Source organism: Brassica rapa, chromosome A05 (assembly GCF_000309985.2).
Source record: "Brassica rapa cultivar Chiifu-401-42 chromosome A05, CAAS_Brap_v3.01, whole genome shotgun sequence".
Taxonomy (NCBI): domain Eukaryota; kingdom Viridiplantae; phylum Streptophyta; class Magnoliopsida; order Brassicales; family Brassicaceae; genus Brassica; species Brassica rapa.
In genome coordinates this window covers 6,560,168-6,584,476 of record NC_024799.2, presented here as the reverse complement: position 1 = coordinate 6,584,476, position 24,309 = coordinate 6,560,168, and the positions used below count along the sequence as shown (strand labels likewise).

The 24,309-nt window shown below is 35.1% G+C and overlaps 2 protein-coding genes across 4 annotated transcripts; both read left to right on the top strand.

The window, feature by feature from the left end:
- The first annotated feature begins 286 nt into the window (after positions 1-286).
- LOC103867676 (callose synthase 2) lies at positions 287-24,280 on the top strand. Of its 3 annotated transcripts, XM_009145775.3 has the most exons (42): positions 13,459-13,716; positions 14,134-14,367; positions 14,438-14,538; positions 14,646-14,767; positions 14,860-14,953; positions 15,060-15,170; positions 15,252-15,368; positions 15,447-15,539; positions 15,645-15,736; positions 15,835-15,961; positions 16,300-16,437; positions 16,527-16,603; positions 16,680-16,773; positions 16,972-17,091; positions 17,182-17,299; positions 17,439-17,776; positions 17,867-17,919; positions 18,017-18,077; positions 18,253-18,334; positions 18,414-18,463; positions 18,546-18,632; positions 18,745-18,882; positions 18,993-19,087; positions 19,192-19,276; positions 19,362-19,522; positions 19,602-19,725; positions 19,799-19,896; positions 19,982-20,111; positions 20,207-20,358; positions 20,516-20,625; positions 20,707-20,832; positions 20,946-21,014; positions 21,100-21,289; positions 21,365-21,524; positions 21,626-21,864; positions 21,948-22,031; positions 22,106-22,218; positions 22,298-22,527; positions 22,611-23,411; positions 23,490-23,540; positions 23,622-23,807; positions 23,893-24,280. In XM_009145775.3, exons 2-42 carry the CDS (start codon positions 14,169-14,171, stop codon positions 24,139-24,141), a joined length of 5,865 nt encoding a protein of 1,954 aa, XP_009144023.2. In that variant the 5' UTR covers positions 13,459-13,716; positions 14,134-14,168; the 3' UTR covers positions 24,142-24,280. The 3 variants fall into 3 exon arrangements, with proteins under 3 accessions (XP_009144026.2, XP_009144025.2, XP_009144023.2); XM_009145778.3 differs by lacking the exons at positions 13,459-13,716; positions 14,134-14,367 and adding an exon at positions 287-749 and having other exon boundaries at positions 23,893-24,141; XM_009145777.3 differs by lacking the exons at positions 13,459-13,716; positions 14,134-14,367; positions 14,438-14,538; positions 14,646-14,767 and adding exons at positions 287-749; positions 844-944; positions 1,066-1,193 and having other exon boundaries at positions 23,893-24,141.
- Positions 3,492-12,827, top strand: LOC103867678. Its single transcript, XM_033291851.1, has one exon. The coding sequence runs from the start codon at positions 9,273-9,275 to the stop codon at positions 9,564-9,566; it is 294 nt and encodes a 97-aa protein (XP_033147742.1). The 5' UTR covers positions 3,492-9,272; the 3' UTR covers positions 9,567-12,827.
- Positions 24,281-24,309: the final 29 nt, after the last annotated feature.

The window sequence follows — 24,309 nt, the reverse complement described above, 5'->3', positions numbered from 1 at the left end:
TCGGCGCCAGACTGTCTTCTCTCTATATTTTTCACGTCGTTATGTTCTTGTTCGATCGCAGTTTGACCATACATTTCTTTGTCCTTCTCTCGTTCAGGTAATCACTAATCTCTTTGGTTTGCCCATAGTTCTTTTTTATTCGGAAGCCTATGTCTTTGCTCTTTTTTTTTTTTCCTTTGCTTCGTGACTAGTCCGAAACTTATTTAAAGGTTAACTTTAGTTAATACAGGCTTTTCTTGTGTCTCGCTATGAATAGTTAAAGATGCTTGTGAAACAAGGTGTTGGGTGACTAGGTTTCGTTATAAAGTTTGTGCTTTACACGTCTTATGCTAACTTTATTTTCGTCTGTTCGATTCTTTTTTTTTCTCTTAACTAATAGATGCAATTTTTTACTCCTTTTTCATGATATCGATTTATTATAGACTTATCACATCTTCCTTCGGAATTAAGCAATCCATGTTTCGTTTTCTCTTTTCCGATCGCTATTTAGTGGCAGACTCTGTCTTTTCACTTGTATGAGCTTACATTTAACTCTTTTGTTTTAGCTCATATAGTTCTTTAATTTTGTCCTTGATGGTGATGTAAAAGACTTTTTGGGAGGATTTAGAATTAAGATATCTCAAACCGCAGATAACTCGGAATGGCTAATCTGGAGAGTGAAGTGGTGCCATCATCTCTTGTGGAGGTAGCACCAATCCTTCGTTTAGCCAATGATGTAGAAGCTAGTAACCCTCGTGTTGCTTACTTATGTGAGTTGAACTAATGTAAAAAAATTTCCTAATGATGCGATTGATCATTGGTCAAAAGAGTTTTAAAAAGTTTCCTTGGTTGTTTTTTTCTCAGGTCGGTTTTATGCTTTTGAGAAGGCATGCAAGATTGATCCCACATCAAGTCGTCGTGGTGTTCGCCAGTTCAAGACTGCGCTTCTTCGACGCTTAGAACATGTATCATCACTTTAATATATACTTTGATTGAGCTTCATTTTGCTGTTGTCTTGCCAATAATATCGTTGCTGCAAGGTGGGGATTATGTGTCACTTTACCATATTTTTTTCAACTTTGACAGGATCAGGATGAAACACTTCGTGCAGATAGGCAGAAGGGTAGTGATGCTTGCGAAATGCAAAGCTTTTATCAACACTACAACAAGACATATATTCAGCCTTTGCTAGACGCTGCTGACAAAGCTGACCGGTACGTGTTTCATGGAAGTGTTCGCTCGGATCTGCGGTTTATCTCTATTGGAGTCTTATCTTTCTGTGTTTTAGTTTCATTCATTTATACAACATTTGTTATCCTTGTAGTGCTCAACTCAAAAAGGCATATCAAACTGACGCTATTTTCCTTGAAGTCTTGAAGTCGTTAAAAGTGGAAGTGGCTGATGAGGTGAATCTGATAGTAGATTATTTCTTGTTAAATCTTTCACTTTTGTTGGTTCTTATAGGTCTTAAGGCAAGATTTTAATGACGCATCCTTGAATATCAAATTATTGGCTCACTAGTTTCTCATTTTTATTTCTTGGTGGTAGGTTATGGAAGCCCACACAAAGATCATTGAAAGAATCCAGATTTTATGTGCCTTGGAAGACGATGGTGAAATTTTTGAGGAATGCCCACCTCAAGAACCAATTGTGTCTGAAGAATCCAAATTGAAAAGAGAAAATGTTGATCAAAAATCTTTTCTTATTAATACTATAGAAGAAGGAAACAAACAACTTCTAGAGCAATTGAAGAAGACAAACGAACAAAGACAACAGTTTCTGGATATTCAAAGCAAAACTTACGCACTGAAAGAAATTGGAGAAGAAAACAAAATCTTACTGCTGGACTTGAGTTCTATACATAACCCGCATATTCGTTCATTTATGGAAGGCGAACAAACAAGGATTTTGCAAAAGCGTAATTATCAATACCGATGTTAAGAATCTATCCTTTGCTTTATTTCTTGCTTTGACAATATTTTGATGATCTTGGTCTTAGTCTTTGTTGTGTTTATCTTTAACTGTGCTACTCTATGTATTCTGAAATTTAAAGTTACTTGCTATTTAATATATGCCATTGTTGTATTTTTAATTACCACTAGGTAATAACCCGCGCCTTGCGCGGGATGTGATTATTAGTTTCGTTATTTTTAATAAAAAAGGCAATAAATCTGTTTAATCTGGATATTAGTTAGGTTTTACGTTTTTTTTGTTTTTAATCTTCTAAAATATAACTATTATTTTAAATTAATATTCATTTTAGTTTATTCGGTTAAAACATTTGATTTTTAGGTTTTTTCGGATAAAAACCTAAAATTAATATTATATGTTTATTTTCATATTATGAAGTTTAGATAGTCATCATGTCGAACCAATAGTTTCATATTATAGTTTTTAAACAGATAATAGTTTAAGAAAAAAAAAAGAAAATTATTAAGAAAAATCATTTAACTACAATTTGGTCAATAGTGAAAGAAACATTAAGAAAAAATATTTCAACTTTCAAAAAAATTAGATACTTCAGCTGTGGTGAATACTTAGTTATAAGATGCTCACATCAAGGTGCACATGTATATTTATGTAAAAAGTATATAAAAATAGTTGAAAATATATAAAGATATTGTTAATTAATATTAAATGATATTTTTGTTTAGAATAATACATGAAAGATAAAATTAAAATTTATTTAAAATAAAAAAGACCTTGACATTGGTCATTTTTTCATCAAAAGAAAATAAAATTACATTCGTAAATAGGGGTGGACACATATCAAGTATCTAGATATTTGGAAGCATTTTTGTCGATTCGATTTTTAGCCACCTAGATATTCGGTGACTCGGATATCCGAAATGTTTTACAATTTTAAAGAATATTCGATTTGATTGTAAATAAAATAAAATTTTAAAAATAATTTAATAATAACATTTTATTACAAAAATAAAACATTATATAACCTTTTAATTCTAGTACCTAATATAATAAATTTATATTGTAAAACTGATATAAAGTATAATATATATAACATATATATATAATTCTTTTCATATATGTATATATATGCATATAACATATCAAATTAGATATATGTTCCTAAAAATATTGGTATTAGTGATTTGTTTCTTTTTTGGATATTGTATTTTAGTATTTGATTTGTTTCGTAGAGTTTCAAATATCAAGATTTTTTGGTTCAAATCAAAACGGATAACAAATCGAATCAAAATTTATGAATATTTTGCTTAATTTTATCCGTAAACAATAAAAATAATATATATATAGTTTAGCTTTTGATTCGTTATCTATTTTTATTCGAACCGAAAAATCTAGAGTTTTATTGGAACTATGTATGTGAGTTTTATATTAAAAAAAATCACAAAGTACGTAGTGTGAACACATTTATGATTATAGTGTGAACGCGTTAGCATATTTATTATCAAATCATTGTGAAGCTGCCACGTGTCTATTATAATGTGAATGCATTTATTACAATGCTTCTCTTTTAATATATAAGGGATTATCAATATAAATAGCTAAATTTATCATTTATAATATTAACTAGGGCCAGCCCAGGCTACGCCCGGGATTTTTGTTTAAATTTAAATATTGATTATATATTTAGTATGTTTATTTTATTTATAATATTATAATATATTATAAAAAATATAAGTAGGCAAACAATTATAAAATCATTTTAAAATATTCACTGTTTTTGTTTTACGCATTTCAAAAATTTTAATTTCTATTTTTTTTGTTATTATAAATTATATATAAGGTGATGAGTAGAATAAAAAAATATATAATTTTTAGTTATGATGTTTAATTGGTTGAACTGTATAAATATTTCATTTCACTTAAATATGTTTATGAATTTTGTTTCCAGTTAGCATCCAAATAGTTTAATGGACACTCTCCTTATTTTTATGTTTTTTAGTTATGATGTTTAATTGGTTGAACTGTATAAATATTTCATTTCACTTAAATATGTTTATGAATTTTGTTTCCAGTTAGCATCCAAATAGTTTAATGGACACTCTCCTTATTTTTATGTTTTGTTTTTTTCTTAAATCAGCTGTTTAAATTTTTTTTTATTTTTAGACAAAAAAAGCTTCAACTAATCGGACCCATTATCTAAATATTCCTTTATCTTACTTATATAAGTTTTGATGTAAAATATTGTAAAATGAATAACCAAATTGATTCAACAAATAAATAGCGATTGACAAAATGATTTAAAAATATAATTGTAGATCTTTGTAACATTATGTCTAATTTGGTAGAGTGTGAAAGTTGAGTTGACATTGAGCATAACGCGTGGTATGATGTTTGGGCTGTTTACTAATTTTCTTTGGGTCTTCGAACTAATTGTGTTGGGTTGTAGGTATATGGTTTCAGATTTTGAGTTATTTCCGTTCCAACAGAATTGTGAAATCATTATTAGGTAGGACATTTTTTAATCTCCTATTGATTTTAATGTTTTATTTTATAGGATATTACAAATAAATTGTGAACTTCGCATTGTTAGATATTTTAGTTATGTTTTTATGAGTGTGTTCAATAATAAAATGAAGGAAGTTACGATTAGTTTTAAGTATGAGGCAACTTTGGTTGCCTTGCGGTTAAAAGATCATGTAAGATATTTGTATCATTGTGTCGAGGATTCTAAGAATTCCCAAAGCTCTGATTGTTGTATGTTTTATTTGCATTTGGAAATAATGCATATGATAATAGTATTACGCGGGAAGAGTTGATTCCAGGAAATGAACTTACAAAAGAATTAAATGCGATGAGTTATTTTGTTTGCTCTGGTTTATTGTATACAATATTGGTCAATTTGATTTATGAAAACAGTTTAGTTTGGAGAAGAAGCGTTGAGGTGACATATTTGATAAGCTGCGTGGACTTTTGATGGTGTTGAAGTTGTTGGCTTTTTAAAACTTCCAGTCCATAATTGGGGAGGTTATTGTTTTTGTGTTATGGGTTTGCAAAAATTAGTAAGTTTATTTTAATAATTTTGTTTGTAGAAAGAGTTTGGGCCTTATCCAGGAAAAAGAATAATTGCTGTCAGCTTATTATTATTAGTTCTTCTTAAAAGGCCATGTTCACCTTCATCGTAGAAAGAGTGATATTTGTCAAAGAAACATAACTTTTTCAGATAGTATTGTAGTGTTGTTGATACTTTGTCTAAACATCCAAGATGGCAAATGGTTTCATAGTGGTAAGGGACCTTACCAAGTTTACTTGCGTCAGAAGGTAATGCATATACTAACAATGTGTATGTTTAGGCAGTCCATGTCCCATTAGTGTACAATATTCTCATTGTTTGTTTTATGTTGAGAACCAAAGACATAATCACTTTTATTAAACCAAATGAATTGCATGGATAGCTTGCACATAATCAAAATAGAGATTATGCAAGAAGTATCGAAAATGAAAACAAAAACTGGATTTGTTTGAATTCTCTCATCTGATAATTTCTTTCAAAACAAAATTTGTAGAAATATGTTATCAGCAGAAAAGGTCGTAATGTAAGGAACAGAATATGGATTGTTCTTCATCTTGATTTGTCTCATAATTAAAGGAGCAGTATACCTGAAGAGTTTATTAACAACACTATTATAAGTATTATGAGAAACAAAATAAGCATCTCGATGTATATAAAATCATGTACACAAAAAGAATTGTTATGAATACCTATTCTTGAAAAATCAAGTACACTATTCTTGATGTATATAAAATAAGCATCTCGCTGTGGTGATTGGTCAAGAATAGGTATGTATATAGACTCAGTTCCTCTGTAATCTGCGACGTTTCAAAGATAAATCATGTACACAAAAAAAAGAAAGTTTCATTCACATTTCACCCCAACAAAAAAAAAAGTTTCAAGTATCAACGATTAAAAGCGTTTAAGTACGAACCCGAATACAATATAAGAACTTGAAAACCTTGTCTTGAAGGATCCATGAGGGTACACGAAACATTTTACTCAGTTTCTTCTGCTAAAGCTTAGTAATAGACATTTCTATACCTTTTTCATCTTCAAGAAGAGTTGCCATCTTCTTTGTCTGAAGAATCAGGAGCTAGTTTCTTTGAAGGACTCTACTCTGCTGAGCAGAAGTTGCATTCATCAGAACTTCCTCTTCCAGCAACACCCAAATGAGTAAATACCTAATGATGATGCTGCTGCTCTTGCAGCAGCGGTGTGAGTAGTGGAGACTGTAGGCAGAAGGAGAACCCGTAAGAATTTATGCCACTCCGCTTACCTGGGAGAAAGAATTTCACAATAGTCTAGTGTTTTCGTTGCAGAAAAAAATCACAAGATTCCAAAATTATATAAGTTACCTACGAACTGTATTTCTCACCCAATGCCACAACCTTACGATCTTCTTCATGAGCTGTGGTTGAGAGGTTCAAAATTGGAAAAAAAAGGCAAGCATTATTTTTATATGAGCGTCTTTCCGAGCTTCATCCTCCGATAACTATCTTGAACTTTTTTAGACATGAACATGGCTTGGATCCGCACTACAGATCTCTCGAGCGTTTCCTATACTTGTCACTGACTCGTCTTGCAGAAATATTCATATGCTTCACCTGGAGGATGTTCCTCTGCCTGAGCTTGGCTCCCTGGAGTCCTCTAGCAATATTATCTTCTGTCTCCATTGATTATTGCCTTCTCCAACACTCTTACAGACCAAATGATCTTCATGTACTGCCTCCTTGCTTGTAACCCACTAATAGCAGTCTACAAAAGAGATGAAAAAGAAACATGATTTAACAAACACATGGGTTGCAAGCTTCGGACAAAACTTATGACTCAAGTGTGACCCACATTAAACTATATCACGACATACATGGATCACGCGAGAACAGATATAGTTCTAATGGGAGGACACCATATAGTTGATAATACTGTTCGGTAAGGTCGTGATGTAAGGAGCAGTATCTCTTCAGGTTTATTAACAACACTATGATAAGTATTATGAGAAACAAACTAAGCAGGCTTTGTTCTTAAACAGCACCAAGCACACTGCTCAATCAGAAAAGATAATAAGGCATATGAGGAGACCTAGAGCCGCTCGCAAGAATAGAAGAAGTGAATCATTCTTAGAACTGACGCTTGTTTCTTTTTAAGAATCTGCATCAGATTTCATAAAATAATCAGAGTAGGATGAAAGCTAAAACCTAAAAATGTATCGTCGAACCATACCATCAAACGCTTACAAAATAATTTCGCAGAGCCTTCTTGGATCTGAAGTAAAGCCTAATTGTATACCAAATCGATAAGAAAACTAACCTTTTTTATAGATTTAGATACACCGCCTTGAAGAGGATAACTCTCATTCAATGTCAGATCGCGCTTGAAGTCGGTCTATGAAGTTAATTCGGCTGTTTAGAGCAATGAATCAAACCATCGTGACGGCTCAGATTTTTAGAACCGTAGACGAAACGACGCCATGGAAGACACGGTCAGAGCTTCTAATTTATGATTCGTCTAACTCTTCATCACGAAACACCATTGTTGCTGAAGAGCTTCAGAGATCGATGAAGTATACGAACCCTAATTTAAGTTTCAGTTAGATGATGATGAAAGAACGCTACCAGATCTCATTTGTGTAACACCGCTTTACAATTAGAGTAGTCTGAATTTAATGAAACGCCGAGTACTGATTGTTCTGCCACGTGGCGCGTCTAAAATCACTGACTTTCTGACCTGGAATCCTAGGTGGCAGCACAGGAGAGACACAAACATTTTTATATATATATAGATTGTGTAGAATAATCAATTTCTTGTTTAAAGATTTATATTGTAAATATATAAAAAGTTCTATTCCTGAATGAAAGGATGAATGTTATTACAATCATATACTCCCTCCGTTCCGAAATATAAGATGTTTAGAAAAAATTTTATGTTCCAATTTATAAGATATTTTCATCTTTCTAGGTAATATTAAGTTTATCAAAAATAGTATATCCAATCAAATTTAATAGTTCTATTTTGTAATTAGTTGAATAGTTTTTAGTTTATAATTTTAATGATACTTTTTAGTAAAAAGTAATTTTCTTAATAAGTGTATATTATCTAAAACATATTATATTTAGAAACAGAGAGAGAGTATCGAATAGTTACTGGTATTCCTATTTCTATCCCAACACATGTTTTTTCATTTAATACTATTTCGAAGTAAAATCAATTCAACCGTATACCTTTGCAACATTTTCCCTCTTTTATTCTGATATATATTCAAAACCAGGCTATGTAATGATGTTTACTTTGATTAAAATCATTCTTTTTTTATATAACATTAAAAGCATTCTATTGTACATTGATTTTATTACAAAAAATTATCACGGTTTTAAACACCAAAAGAGCTAGTCTAAGTTAGTTTTCGATCAAAAAATGAGCTAGTCTACCCGTATTGGATACCATTTGAGCATCTCTAAAAGATGTTTTTCAACATGAGCCTTTCGAATCAAATCAGTGTGAATGCACAAACATATTAATGTTAGTTTTAAATATTTTGAAATAATAACTTACACTATTTTGGCTTAGTAAATGTTGAAAAAGTTTATGAAATACTCCTTCTTTTTGAAAGTAAGATGTTTTAGATTTTTTTCTTTTTCCATAAAGATAGATTTTCTATATGTTTAAAGTACTTTTTATATTTTTAAGAAATATTAAATGAAAATATTTGAATTGATTAAATTTTATTGGTGAAAAATTATTGGAAAGTGTATAATAAATTAAAAGAAAAATTAAATTATAAATATTTATTGAATTTTTAATAAGCGTAAACATTTTAGAAAATCTTACTTTCTGAAACAAAGGAAGTATTTTCGATAAAAGATGCTCTAACACTTATTCAACTTTTTGTAGTCAACACCAAATTTTTTTTTTGAACGACTACAAAATAATAGTTATTTTGTCTATTGATGACAATTTTGTTACACAGTGCACTTCCCTAATTTTCTTATATTATTATAATGACAAACCTTTTTGTGTCAACTTTTAAAATATTGAATTTTTCATGTTATGTTCGAGCATCGACACTTTTCTAGAGAAAACATAACGTGTCCTTTCCTTTGACCGGATAAGGTCGTAAGATAAAATGTTCCTTACGTCCACGTCTCTGCCTTTGGTCAAATACGCAAGGCGCTATCTCCCTCTATAAATTTACATTTTTGCATGATTAAGAGTTACAATCTCAAACACATCTACAAATCTTGACACACATCCAAGAAAGAAGAGAAACGTTTTTTTTTTAATATCATCTCATCGAGTATTCTATCTATTACAACATATGGAAGGAGGCTTGGGAACGATGTTTATGAAGGTGGTCTTGTTCGCTCTGGTACAGGGTTTGGTGTATCTCATCCTCACTAAGTCATCGAGGGTTTTCTCCAAATCAAAACCCTTTAAGAGGGCTTACAGTTTTCGGCCGGCGAGGTCCGTCAGCATCCGCCGAATTCTGGCGGCGCTTCAGGATATGCCTGCCGGTGGCGAGATGTCTCCTTCCTCTAATGGCGCGTCTTCTTCTCTTGCCTCGCCTTCTTTACAAGATGATGTAGTACCAACAACTGCTGCATCATCATAATCACCATCTTAGAGACATATATATGATCATTATTTAAATTTTATATTAGAGACATATGTCTCTAATTTGTTATCCCCTTATTTTATTATTTTTTGGAACATTTGTTTCGTATTCTTTTCCAGTTTGAATGATTGATTCGTTATATTGATGTAAAATTTGTCAGTACTCTATGTAGATACAGTATTAAGCCGTACCATGTACATTCCAAAACAATTTAGTATGTTTATAATTTAGTATAATCCTTTATTGATATTATAGTTCTTTTGGTCGCCATTGATATTAACTTTCCTTTTGCTCGATTGGAGAAGTATATCATGATGAATATGCTCAAAGGAAAGGTCAACGAATTAATCTCAAAAAGGCTAAACACTAAAAGAACTTTACATTACCACTTTATCATACATGATATGTGCGTAAGGCACAAGTTTCTTTACATTCCAAACATTTCCACATGAAATGGATAAACGCTATGAACCGGACATTGATAGGATTATTGCGTGTCAACTTTACAAAATCACAAATCGCATCATCATTCAATCCCTCCATGACAAGTTGACAACACATTAGCATCAAATATCGCTCTACTGCAAGCAAATGGAAACTGTCCTTTATAGGTATAGTCAGAAACTCAAACTTTGCTAGGACCAGAGTATCCAGGCTCATATTTATCGAATCAAGCCCAGATTCTTTAAGCTTTGGTATCTTTCAACTGACTAAGAGGTTTTAGGCCCAAAGATCCGTATATTCCTCAGGGCAAAATTTTAACCATGTTAAATTAATTTTTCTTAGAAGAACATAACTCTCCAAACGGAAAACGAACCTATGATCCCTTATACTCCAACTAAGTGACCCAAAGGATTCGTACACTAAGTCAACTTCTCAGTTGGCAAAATTCTTCTCTTCGATATCTTTCCTAAAAGTAGGCTAGCCACCGGTCAACCTAATATTGGTAACCCAAGAAACAAAAAGACCAGCCAACCTAACAATCTCAGACTGAGACAGAAACTGAGGCTTAGGAGTAAGCTCCACGCCTTCAGACGGCCTACATTACTGACACCGAAGGTTGCATCTTTGACCGTTCTGTCAAAGATATCCTCAAGTAGGTATGTAACCGACCAAACGAATCAATCAATATGTCTGAGATAGGGTTGTCATTTCTCCAATCAACTCGAGCCGCATTTCTATTAAACAAATGATCACTGGTCGTAGCATTGTTTCTTGATACTGAGCTTGAACCAACCTGGTGAGAAGATAGCACAATTTAAGCATCCATTATCTAAAAAAAACACATATATAGCCCAAAATTTACCAAGAAACAGTTCAAATTCGTGAAAGCCACTTGCCAGTCATTGATTATGAAAAGGCACATCCTCATCGTTGTTAACACTGCAGAGAGACAACTCGAATGTGAACCATGAGTCACTTCTTTGGTAGACGGAGAGAGTCTTCTTCTGTAAAACAAGAAAGTTAAGATTCTTGGTCTATAGTAAAAGCTAAGGCATTGAAAAAATGAAGATGGTACTAAAAAGCGGAGAGTTTGGCTAAAAAGGATAAAACTTTTTTGTATTTTTAGGGACCGGGCGAGACCGGTGACCGGTTACCGGTAATCAAACCGATTTTAATAGAAAATTATATAGATCATTCGGCTAGTGTCATCCGGATCCGATATCTTTGTTACGTGAAATTTTATCCCATGCCTTCACCACTAATTATTATATTTATAAATAATAATGAGAGTATTATTATGAATCATTTCTCGATTATTGACAAAATAATAGAAAGCCGACAAAAAAAAACACAACAAACAATTAAGCACACACATGTGAATTCAACAATAAAAAAAGTTTTTCTTTTTTTCTGGACTGACAAATAAAAGTGTCACTGATTTTTTTTCAGTTGCGTGCAACTATAGCCGCAAAATTTACTAGCCATAAATGAATTTAATTCACTGGAAAAAGACATACCCTTTAAAGAGTAAACTCTATTTTCTTTTGTCAAGAGTAAACTCTATTTAAACAAGGGTATATAAGATTATAAGGTGACTGGCTCTAAGTTGCAAAAAAAAAAAAAAAAAAAAGGTGACTGGCTCTAATCATTTTTAATGTAAATATGTTTTTACGTACCGAGTAAAGATATGGATAAATAGTGTATGCATATTTAGCTTGATCCATACTCGTCTCAATTTTCCTATGACATGCTTGACCTATGATGTCAGTTTGTATCGTCTACACCGACAGTCTGACACATCCATTGTTACTTATCCTTCTCTGTTCCACTTTTACTATGGTTTTGACTGGATAGCATTTCTGGCGCAACTAACATAGCTGAAACATAGAAAAAAAAACATAGCTGAAACATTTATTACTTTTATTTAAACTGAGAAATGGCCAATCAGGTGAAATTCATTTACTCTACATTAATTCTGATTACTATTTAAACAAAAGAATCACACACTTATTATAACCTCTCACTCTCTTATTTATTTATTTCTTTTCAATTCCACCTTTTATATTTCACTCCAAAAATTACCAATGACACTCTATATATGCTGAATATAATTTTCATTAGGTATCCTTCATAAGAAGACATTGGATCAAAACTCTTAACTACAAATATAAACGATATCAGGTTTTGAACACCCTGTCAACATGTAAGATCATTATAAACCATTTTTCATTAGGCAATCGTTTTCCTGGTTTCAAAGGCTACCAGATTTTCATATTTAAACTAATTAATATAGTGACATTGATATCAGCTTAAAAAGTAATACTACGATTAATCGTTAGTTGATCAAAGACAATGGTTCTCTATTTATCCCAACTAATTAAAAAAGTTTGAGCATTGCATCTTATACATATAAATTCAATTTTAAACCAGGGTGGCTAGTTTGATGAATCTTCCACGTAATATATAAAAATCAAATTCACAGAAAATATAAATTACAAGCTATCATTATTAAAAGAAGAAAATGAAGAGTATGAAAGAATGGTGATTGCATCTTCGTCATGTTTCACACACTCACTTCACCTATCATTATTATGCATTTATACTAATGTGCAACTCTTCGGCCGTACACATGCTAAGCTTCACGGCTCGTGGTCCACTTTAATAACGTTGTATTAAATTTCGTCCATTGATAGGTTAGCCAATTTTAGTATAAGTTCTAAAGGTTTTCTATCAGTTCACTGTGCCAAAATCTAAAAGCAACTTAACATTTATACCAAAAAAAAAAAAAAATCTAAAAGCAAATACAACCAACAAAAACTACTATATATATATATATCATGTTTTCTAAATATTATTTCGTCTACTACAATATGTTTTCAAAATAGGAAGTATGTAAAATGTTTTGGATTTGTATCCAACATATGTATGATGGTATGTAAAGAAACATGTGAGCATATATATTTCTTTTTTGAACATACGTGAGCCTATATATTTCGTGTACAGATTATATATAGTTTCCATTTTCAATTGATGATGATAGATTTGGAGGAAATACAATAATTCTTAAAAAGTTTATTAAATAGTTTTAAATTTATTTCAAACTTGTTTATCAAGTTTTACATATATAAAATAGGAAATTACCTTATAATTCCCTAAATAAATCACAAGTAAATATATTCAAAGAAATCTAATAGATGAGAATAGAACATATCTGTTTCACCTTTTCGATTTTCATTTTAGAGATTTGGTTTATAAAATATAAATCGGTGGTTGGCCACAAAAAAAAAAGTATATGTTGGTAAAAAAAGTCTATCATTACATGATTAATACATAGGAGAACGACCCAGCATCTTCTAAAGATTAAAAGCACAAGAACATGTGGAGCATGGGGATGATGTCGAGGACATTCCTTATTGGTTAAAATAGAATAAAAACGCCAACACCAAAACATTAAAAAGAAGTGATAAAAAAATAGCAACAAAGAAAATAACATTGGCGCCTGTCTTGTTCCCGTTGCTTTCCCCAATCTTTATCTGTTCTCTATATCTTTCTCTCTCTATCTCTTTCTCTCTCTGATGCTACCCCAAGGAAGATGATAGATAGCTTGTCGCTCTGTACTCTTGTTCCACCGCATGTTCTTGCTTCTCCTTGAAGCTATCTTAGGTTTCGATAATCAGCTCCCCCTTTCTGCTCTCTCGATCAGGTAAATTTCTTGAGCCGAATCTGATTCAAAGGTCAAAACTTTTTACTTGGGTTTTTCACTGACACACTTGATTGAGCCCGAATCTGATTCAAAGTTTCACTGAACACTCTTGAGACTTGTAAAGATCAGAACTTTCTTGTGTGTTTGCTATGGATGATCGATGAGTTAGGTTCGGGGAGTGATAAAGTTTGTGGCTTTACACATCTTATTGCTTACTTTACTTTCAGACCGTTCGGATTCTTTTTCAATTTATTAATAAAAAGTAACTTTTTAGCATTTATCGTCCTTTCTCGAAGATATCGAATTTATTGATTGGTGTGAATCTCATCTTGCTTCAGACCGAAGCAGTTCATGTTTTGTTTTTTTTTTCTTTTCTCTGTCGGATCGTTAGTTGACTGCAGTCTCTTTTTTGTTCAGTTCATACAGATTTGTTGTTTAGGAGGATTTAGAGGATGTCTCAAAGGAGAGGAGGAGGAGGAGGACCTGATCCGCCTCCGCCGCAGAGGCGAATTCTGCGGACTCAAACAGCTGGCAATCTCGGAGAGGCTATGCTGGACAGTGAAGTGGTGCCATCGTCACTCGTGGAGATTGCTCCAATTCTTCGTGTTGCTAATGAAGTAGAAGCTAGTAACCCTCGTGTTGCTTACTTATGTGAGTTGAACTACTGTAAACTTTGCTCTTCTTAAACAATCTTTTTAAGAAAGGATGCTTCTTCTCTCAGGTCGGTTTTATGCGTTTGAGAAGGCACACAGGCTTGATCCAACGTCAAGTGGTCGTGGTGTTCGCCAGTTTAAGACTGCGCTTCTTCAGCGATTAGAACGGGTGAATATCTATCATCACTTCCTTTACTACTCTGCTTGAGTTTCGTTTCTTTTTTTAATGATTTTTTGTGTCATGTTTAGTTACTTTATTTTGTTGAACTTGTGCAGGAGAATGAAACAACTCTTGCAGGAAGGCAGAAGAGTGACGCACGCGAGATGCAGAGTTTCTATCAACATTACTACAAGAAATACATCCAGGCTTTGCTCAACGCTGCTGACAAAGCTGATCGGTTTGTGTTTCATGGAACCATGTTTTATTCTTTATCTTTTGATGTGTGTTTTCTGTCTTAATGCAACAATGTTTTTCTTTTTGGCCTTGTAGTGCTCAACTTACAAAGGCTTATCAAACTGCTGCTGTTCTCTTTGAAGTCTTGAAGGCTGTTAATCAGACTGAAGATGTGGAAGTGGCTGATGAGGTGAATATATATCTTAATAGTACTTATGTCCTTATGCAGGAAACATCTTGATATTCTCTTAATTGTTGCCTCACTCGTTCCTGTTCATCCTTTTTCTTACTGGTAGATTCTAGAAGCCCACACAAAGGTTGAAGAAAAAAGCCAAATCTACGTGCCTTACAACATTCTTCCACTTGATCCCGACAGTCAAAATCAGGCTATAATGAGATTTCCTGAGGTTTAACCAGATAAACTTTTCCATTTTATGTTTAGTTGTGTTCTGTGTCAGAAAAATTAACACTTACACACTGTTCTACAGATACAAGCTACGGTTATCGCACTTCGTAACACTAGGGGTCTACCATGGCCAGCAGGTCACAAAAAGAAACTCGATGAAGACATGCTAGACTGGCTTCAAACTATGTTTGGTTTTCAGGTGAATATCCTGTTTTTCTTTAGTTGATTGAGAATATCTCCATGTGCTTGATTGTGATCCAAACCTTTAAAATGGCAGAAAGATAACGTTGCCAATCAAAGAGAGCACTTGATTTTGTTACTTGCTAATGTCCACATTCGACAGTTTCCGAGACCTGAACAACAACCAAAGGTATCTTCTCTTTTGAACTTCAGTTCACAGTTTACAATTTATGTGTCTTGTTCAGTGGTTCTCCCTATCTGCATTAATGGTTTAATTTACAATGTCTGCCTTTAGTTGGATGATCGCGCATTGACTATAGTGATGAAGAAACTTTTCAAAAACTACAAAAAGTGGTGCAAGTATTTGGGTCGGAAAAGCAGTCTCTGGTGAGGATTCTTCTTGTAACGTCTCATTTTTTGTTTTCATTTATTTCATAGAAAAGATAGTTTTCTACATATTCATCTCTATTGTTTCTCATTTGTAGGTTGCCGACGATTCAACAAGAGGTTCAGCAGCGGAAACTGCTTTATATGGGACTCTATCTCTTGATTTGGGGAGAGGCTGCAAACCTAAGATTCATGCCAGAATGCCTTTGCTATATATATCACCATGTATGTCTTCAGCTTCTCCTCTAGTTTGTTTTCCTGAAAGTGAAATCTTACATTTTGAATTTAGAGAAGAGCATGTGAGTTCAGTTCTTGGTGATCTTTGCTACTACATTAGACGTAGCTATATACTAGTAAACTTCGGACTTCGGAGAGCTCAAAACATTAGATATAAGGATGAGGAAGTAAACCATAGCCATCGTTGAGTATTAGTGAGTATGTGAAATTTTCCCATGGTGGATACAAAGAAAATGAAACATTTAGAACTTAATAATACATATTTGACATTTACTAGGAAGTTTTTCTTACTTGAGTTTAAATTTTCATCGTATGAATTTGTGTAGATGGCTTTTGAATTGTACGGGATGTTGGCTGGGAGTGTTAGTCCAACAACAGGGGAGCATATAAAACCAGCATATGGTGGTGATGATGAAGCTTTCCTGCAGAAAGTCGTGACTCCGATATACAAGACAATAGCTAAGGTTGATTGCCTTGGTTCTTCAGTCTTGACCATTTGTCTTGTTTTGCTGTCTTCTCCTCCATTTTATATCATCATATTCGTGTATTGTAGGAAGCAAAGAGAAGTAGAGGAGGAAAGTCGAAGCATTCTGAATGGAGAAACTATGACGACTTAAATGAGTATTTTTGGTACGTTGAACATAATTATCTTGTAACCTTCTAAAATGTCAGGTCTCTTACAGCTCTTTGTTTTATCAACTTGTAGGTCAGTTCGGTGCTTTCGGTTAGGGTGGCCTATGCGAGCTGATGCTGATTTCTTTTGTCAGACAGCTGAGGAACTTCGACTTGACAAGGGTGAGGTAAGGGTAGAAGAAACTAGGCTCATTATCTTTTGTTGTTTTCAACTTCTTGTGTATACTGTGTTAAAGAAACATACAAGTTCTATACTTCAAATTATAGTTCAACTAGTCATGCTATACGTTAGGTAGAAGTGTTCTATTGTTTTCCTCAAGTTTTGTGTATCTAGAATTTCATGGTTGGTGTTCACAATGCTGCAGGACAAACCAAAAACTGGAGATCGATGGATGGGGAAAGTTAACTTTGTTGAGATACGCTCCTTCTGGCATATCTTTAGAAGTTTCGATAGAATGTGGAGTTTCTATATCCTGTCTTTGCAGGTAGGGCTAGTAATTTCCATTAAATACAGTCTCCAAATCTGTACTTTCTTGTCATGACATGTAGTTTTGATTCATTTATGTATTGTGTAGGCAATGATCATTATTGCTTGGAACGGCTCAGGCGATTTAGGCGCCATCTTTCACGGTGATGTCTTCCTAAAGGTTTTGAGCATCTTCATCACGGCAGCTATTTTAAAGCTTGCACAAGGTAATGATTCGTCAACTCATACCGCTTTAAAGTTTTCCATATGTAGCTATCATAGTAGCTATCTTGTACAAAAATTTCTCTATTTCTGCATTTCTGGACATGCTCTTTTCTTTCTCTGAACTGGTTGCCAAAATTTCAGCTGTCCTTGATATAGCTCTGAGCTGGAAGTCAAGACATAGCATGTCATTTCATGCGAAGCTCAGATTCATCTTGAAGGCAATTGCAGCTGCAGTATGGGTTGTACTCATGCCAGTAACTTACGCATACAGCTGGAGAAGCCCTTCCGGTATTGCGGAAACCATTAAGAACTGGTTGGGGGGACACAGCGGTTCCTCACCTTCCCTGTTCATCATGGTCATTCTTATCTACTTATCCCCAAACATGCTCTCTACGCTGCTCTTCGTGTTCCCATTCATCCGACGTTATCTTGAAAGGTCGGACATTAAAATAGTGATGTTGATGATGTGGTGGTCTCAGGTACCTTATTCATAAATCTTAATAAGTCGCTAGTTCATGAATGCTATTTAAGAAGATCGCTAATCTTGATTCTGTTTCTTGGTGATGCAGCCGAGGCTATACATAGGAAGGGGTATGCATGAGAGTGCATGGTCGCTTTTTAAGTAAGACTGTAAAACTTGCATGCTAGTGTTATAATATAATTAATGTTTGATTGTCTTACAACGCACTGCCTAACGAGGTTTTGGTAATGATATTTAGGTACACGATGTACTGGGTTGTCCTTCTGATATCAAAGCTTGCATTCAGTTTTTATGCTGAGGTACTACATTTTGCGGTTATCTTGAATGTGTTTTTTCTTAATATAACAAGAACAATATGTAAGGAGCATATTATAAATGAAGACTCTTCACTAACAGCTGTTGAGATGATTCTAGTGACATTTTTATCAACCCTTAAATACATATGTTTCTCATACTTTCCATTTCTTGGAGCAGATTAAACCTCTTGTCGTCCCAACCAAAGATATTATGCGAGTTCATATCTCAGTGTACCGTTGGCACGAATTTTTCCCTCATGGTAATGTTTAGTAGCGTGTAGGTACAGTATTAGTTCATTGCATAATAATTTTCTATTTTTTTTTTTCCTTTTGTTTCAGCAAAGAATAATTTGGGTGTTGTGGTGGCGCTCTGGTCACCTGTCATTCTTGTGAGTTGGCCACAGCTTCCTCTAACATATGCTTCCTTTATATACTTCCCCTACATATATCTATGCTAACTTTCATATACAGGTTTATTTCATGGACACCCAGATATGGTACGCAATTGTATCAACTCTTGTTGGGGGTTTAAATGGAGCTTTTCGACGTCTTGGAGAGGTTTATATTGCAAATAGAACTTAGTTATTATATGATGAAGTGGCATGCTAACATATCTTGAGTTTCCCACAAAAATAAACAATGTCTGAGATGAAGTTTATTAAATTTGCAGATCCGAACACTAGGAATGTTGAGGTCTAGATTTCAGTCCTTACCAGGGGCCTTTAATGCTTGCTTGGTTCCAAATGAGAAAAGCGAAACTGCAAAGAAGAGAGGGATTAGGGCGACTTTCTCCCGCAAGTTCGATCAGGTCTGCTTACAAACGAAACATGATACGGACCAGTATTTTTATGAATAATGTTAATAACTTCTGTTGGATAGAGCTCCGTTTGAAGTTGTGTTATGTTCTGGCAATTTCAGATTCCATCTAGTAAAGACAAGGAGGCTGCACGGTTTGCTCAGATGTGGAACAAGATCATCAGTAGTTTCAGAGAAGAGGATTTGATTAGCAATAGGTTGAGTGTGCCTTAGACTTTTCCTCCTTTTACCAGTCTGAAAATGATTGCTATTAGCCTATTATTGATTGAAGAGTTCAGTGCTAATGTTCATTAATACGCAGGGAAATGGAACTCCTTCTTGTACCATATTGGGCTGACCCTGATCTGGATCTTATCCGCTGGCCACCGTTTCTGCTAGCCAGTAAGGTGAGCATTGATCTTGGTCTTTCAGTATGATCTTACGTTTGTCTTTTTATTGTTATCTTGATTACTCTTGTTATTAATGTGGTAGATACCAATAGCTCTGGATATGGCGAAAGATAGCAATGGAAAAGATCGTGAACTGAAAAAGAGACTGAGTATCGACAGTTACATGACTTGTGCAGTTAGAGAGTGCTATGCCTCTTTTAGGAATCTCATAAACTTCTTGGTTGTTGGGGAACGTGAAAGACAGTGAGTTTTTTAGTAGAGTTAATGTTGTTTAATCTCGGAAAAATACATTTTACTGTTCTAATTTATTTGTCTTGTGCAGGGTCATAAACGAAATCTTTGCCAAGATTGATGAATATATAGCAAACGAAACACTGATAGAGACGCTGGACTTGAGTGCGCTTCCTGATCTCTATGGTCAGTTTGTTCGACTAATTGAGTATCTGGTAAGTCTTGTAGCAATACCATGTTGAATACCTCTGCAACTTTGGCATGAATTATTTGGTGTAATTGCAACAGATGGAAAACAAAGAGGAGGACAAGGACCAGATTGTTATTGTGTTGTTGAACATGTTAGAAGTTGTAACTAGAGACATAATGGACTACGAGGTCCCAAGGTAAGTATATTTGAGTTAGGCCTTCTACTGAATGGTTTGGTCAATATTCTTTGAGACACACTCATTTAGATTATTCTTTCTACAGCTTGCTAGAGACAGCCCACAATGGAACTTATGTCAAGTACGATGTAATGACTCCTCTTCATCAACAGAAAAAATATTTCAGCCAACTTCGGTTCCCTGTGTACTCTCAAACAGAAGCATGGAAAGAAAAGGCAAGTTTTTTCTCATTTAAATTCATCGATTTGATCTCTTTTGCATCTGAGGACCTTTTAAGTTATTTGTTTGTTTCCTTCTTTTCATTGCGCAGATCAAGAGGCTTCATCTTTTGCTTACTGTTAAAGAGTCTGCTATGGATGTACCATCTAACTTGGAAGCTCGTAGGCGTCTTACTTTCTTTTCAAACTCCTTATTCATGGAAATGCCAGATGCACCCAAGATCCGCAACATGCTTTCTTTTTCGTATGTTCCATCCTCTTTCAACCTAAGTTTTGGCCATATATTGCATTTGCATGTATGGATGAATGTTCTGGACTGAGGAAGAAATTCTGTTTCAGTCATATGCTACATTTCTCTGTAATTACAACAACTTAGTGTCTATGTTTTTGATTTTCCATAGGGTCCTAACACCATACTATCAAGAGGATGTTCTTTTCTCCATTTTTGGCTTGGAGAAGCAAAATGAAGATGGAGTCTCCATTCTCTTTTACTTGCAGAAGATCTTTCCAGGTTTGTTTCCATTTGTTCTTGTGACACTTAAATTGTAATCTGGAGTTCTACCCTGTCAACTGAGTCTGTTGTTCACCTCAGATGAGTGGACAAACTTTCTGGAACGAATTAAATGTGGCAGCGAGGAAGAAATCAGAGCAAGAGAAGACTTGGAAGAGGAGCTTCGTCTGTGGGCTTCTTACAGAGGCCAAACACTGACCAAAACTGGTACTATGTGGTCTTTTGTATTAATATTTACATCAGACAAACTCTGCTTCACGTTTTAGCTCTATGATATTGTGCTTGCTATATGCATGTTGTGACTGATTTTGATAAATCAGTGCGAGGCATGATGTATTACCGAAAGGCTTTGGAGCTCCAAGCTTTCCTTGATATGGCAAAGGATGAAGGTGCCTCTCGAGACATTGTTTATGATTACTTCTGCTCTTAGAACCTGTGAAAACATTCCTGAATCTGCTTTTTGTTCTGTTTAAGAATTAATGAAAGGGTACAAGGCTCTGGAGTTAACTAGCGAAGATGCATCAAAGAGCGGAAAGTCACTCTGGGCTCAGTGTCAAGCACTTGCTGATATGAAGTTCACCTTTGTGGTTTCGTGCCAACAATATAGTATCCAGAAGAGATCTGGTGACCAACGTGCTAAAGACATATTGAGGCTCATGACTACGTATGTTTTCTTCAGTTGTTTTGTTATTTTCATTCTCGGATGCTTGAGTTGAATGTAACTGTTTCTTTGTGGCAGATACCCATCTCTGCGTGTTGCTTATATCGATGAGGTTGAGCAGACACATAAAGACAGCTATAAAGGGGCAGACGACAAAATTTATTACTCAGCTCTTGTCAAAGCTGCTCCACAGACCAAACCTATGGATTCTTCAGAATCTGTGCAAACACTAGACCAGGTATAAACTTCAAAATAACTCCATGTATGCTGACTAGAAAGGGTCATGAGTATACATTGTTGTTTTGGTTTGGAGAATTGAGTTTATATTTATTCCTGCAGGTCATCTATCGGATTAAGCTACCAGGACCTGCAATACTAGGAGAGGGAAAGCCGGAGAATCAGAATCATGCTATTATTTTTACTCGTGGAGAAGGGTTACAAACAATAGACATGAACCAGGATAACTACATGGAGGAAGCTTTCAAAATGAGGAACTTGCTGCAAGAGTTTCTTGAAAAGCATGGTGGCGTAAGAACCCCTACAATACTTGGACTTAGAGAGCATATTTTCACTGGAAGGTATCACAATATGATCTCTTGTACTGCCCATTTAGAGAGCCACTGTGGTATTCACGCACGAATTCATTTCGTACTTGTGGCAGTGTTTCTTCTCTTGCATGGTTTATGTCAAATCAGGAGAACAGTTTTGTTACTATTGGACAGAGGGTGCTAGCTAGCCCCTTGAAGTAAGTTCCTTTCTCCTGTTTTGAATTTTTCTGAAGGATATTGCGAAGTTGACCTTTTGTTTAAACTCCTCCAGGGTACGATTCCATTATGGACATCCGGATGTTTTTGATCGGCTGTTTCACCTTACCAGAGGTGGTGTCTGCAAAGCTTCTAAAGTTATCAACCTAAGTGAAGACATATTTGCAGGCACTTGCTTCAACTCCCTTCTTCTGGTAACACGTTTACTTCCTTTAATCGTTTTCTCATACCTTTACTTTGTTTTCAGGTTTCAACTCTACTCTACGTGAAGGCAATGTGACACATCATGAATACATACAAGTTGGTAAAGGGAGAGATGTGGGACTCAACCAGATTTCAATGTTTGAGGCAAAGATAGCTAACGGAAACGGAGAGCAAACTCTAAGCCGTGACTTATACAGACTAGGACACCGTTTCGATTTCTTCCGTATGCTTTCTTGTTATTTCACTACAATTGGGTTCTATTTCAGTACCATGGTACGTCTAAACTCTGCTCTACTTGATCTCACAATCAGTATAACATATCTCTGTCTGAAACATTACTTGTGTCTTTATAACAGTTAACGGTGCTTACGGTCTATGTATTCCTCTATGGACGTTTATACCTCGTCCTCAGTGGTCTTGAAGAAGGTTTAAGCAACCAAAAGGCTTTCCGTTCCAACATGCCTCTTCAAGCAGCCCTCGCTTCTCAATCCTTCGTGCAAATCGGTTTCTTAATGGCCTTACCCATGATGATGGAGATTGGACTCGAGAGAGGCTTCCACAACGCCTTGATCGACTTCGTGCTGATGCAGCTACAGCTCGCTTCAGTCTTCTTCACGTTCCAGCTCGGCACAAAGACTCATTACTACGGCAGAACGCTGTTCCACGGAGGCGCGGAGTACAGAGGCACAGGGCGTGGCTTCGTGGTGTTCCACGCCAAGTTCGCCGAGAACTACAGATTCTACTCCCGCAGCCACTTCGTGAAGGGCATAGAGCTGATGATACTACTCCTGGTGTATCAGATATTCGGACACGCTTATAGAGGCGTGGTCACGTATATTCTGATCACCGTTTCGATATGGTTTATGGTGGTAACGTGGCTGTTTGCTCCGTTCTTGTTCAACCCGTCTGGTTTCGAGTGGCAGAAGATTGTGGATGATTGGACGGACTGGAACAAGTGGATATATAACCGAGGAGGGATCGGTGTTCCTCCAGAGAAGAGCTGGGAGTCTTGGTGGGAGAAGGAGATTGGGCATCTTAGGCACTCGGGAAAGCGCGGTATCATCCTTGAGATTGTTTTGGCTTTGCGGTTCTTCATCTTTCAGTATGGGCTTGTGTACCAGCTCAGCACTTTTAAACAGGAGAATCAAAGTTTGTGGGTGAGAGAAACTTAACTCATCTCATGTTACAATGAATCTTGTAGTTTGTGGTAAACTAAGTTTTCGATGTTTTGGCAGATATATGGAGCTTCATGGTTCGTGATCTTGTTCATTTTACTCATTGTCAAGGTATGGTAACATTTCATTTTATATATAATCGGTTTAAAGTGAAAGCTAAAGTTAACTAAACCGAATGTAAACCGATCACAGGGTTTGGGTATGGGAAGGAGACGGTTCAGCACAAACTTCCAGCTACTCTTCAGGATCATCAAGGGTCTTGTGTTCCTCACGTTCCTTGCAATCCTCATTACTTTCATAGCTCTTCGTCTCTTAACACCTAAAGACATCCTCCTTTGTATGCTCGCTTTCATGCCAACCGGTTGGGGAATGTTACTGGTAAGACATCTTTGTCTTTGTCTTGTTTGTGAAAATAGGTTATGATCTTTAGTTAACTAATTAAAAACACCCTTCTTGCCTATAGATTGCACAAGCGTGTAAGCCTCTGATTCAACGGCTAGGGATATGGTCATCGGTTCGGACGCTGGCACGAGGCTATGAGATTCTGATGGGTTTGCTTTTGTTCACTCCGGTAGCGTTCTTGGCTTGGTTCCCGTTCGTGTCTGAGTTTCAGACAAGAATGCTCTTTAACCAAGCGTTTAGTAGAGGTTTGCAGATTTCACGTATTCTCGGTGGTCAAAGAAAAGACCGATCTTCCAAGAACAAAGAGTGAAAACTAAAATCATTATAAGCAAACGAACTTGTGTGTATATAATATTGCTATGTAGATTAGATTCAACTATAATGCCAGTTACGTATTCGTTATTACTTTCCTTGCCAAGTAATCTACTACATATTCTTCCGTTTGTTTCTACCCTTTTGGTCTATGAGAGTTTAGGTC

Excerpts from the sequence above, each read along its gene's own strand:
- LOC103867678 (XM_033291851.1), top strand. The coding sequence starts at position 9,273 with ATGGAAGGAGGCTTGGGAACGATGTTTATGAAGGTGGTCTTGTTCGCT.
- LOC103867676 (XM_009145775.3), top strand. The coding sequence starts at position 14,169 with ATGTCTCAAAGGAGAGGAGGAGGAGGAGGACCTGATCCGCCTCCGCCG. Across the intron at positions 22,219-22,297 it reads AAGTGAAGACATATTTGCAG|GTTTCAACTCTACTCTACGT; the intron begins GCACTTGCTTCA and ends CTTTGTTTTCAG. Across the intron at positions 23,808-23,892 it reads CCGGTTGGGGAATGTTACTG|ATTGCACAAGCGTGTAAGCC; the intron begins GTAAGACATCTT and ends TCTTGCCTATAG.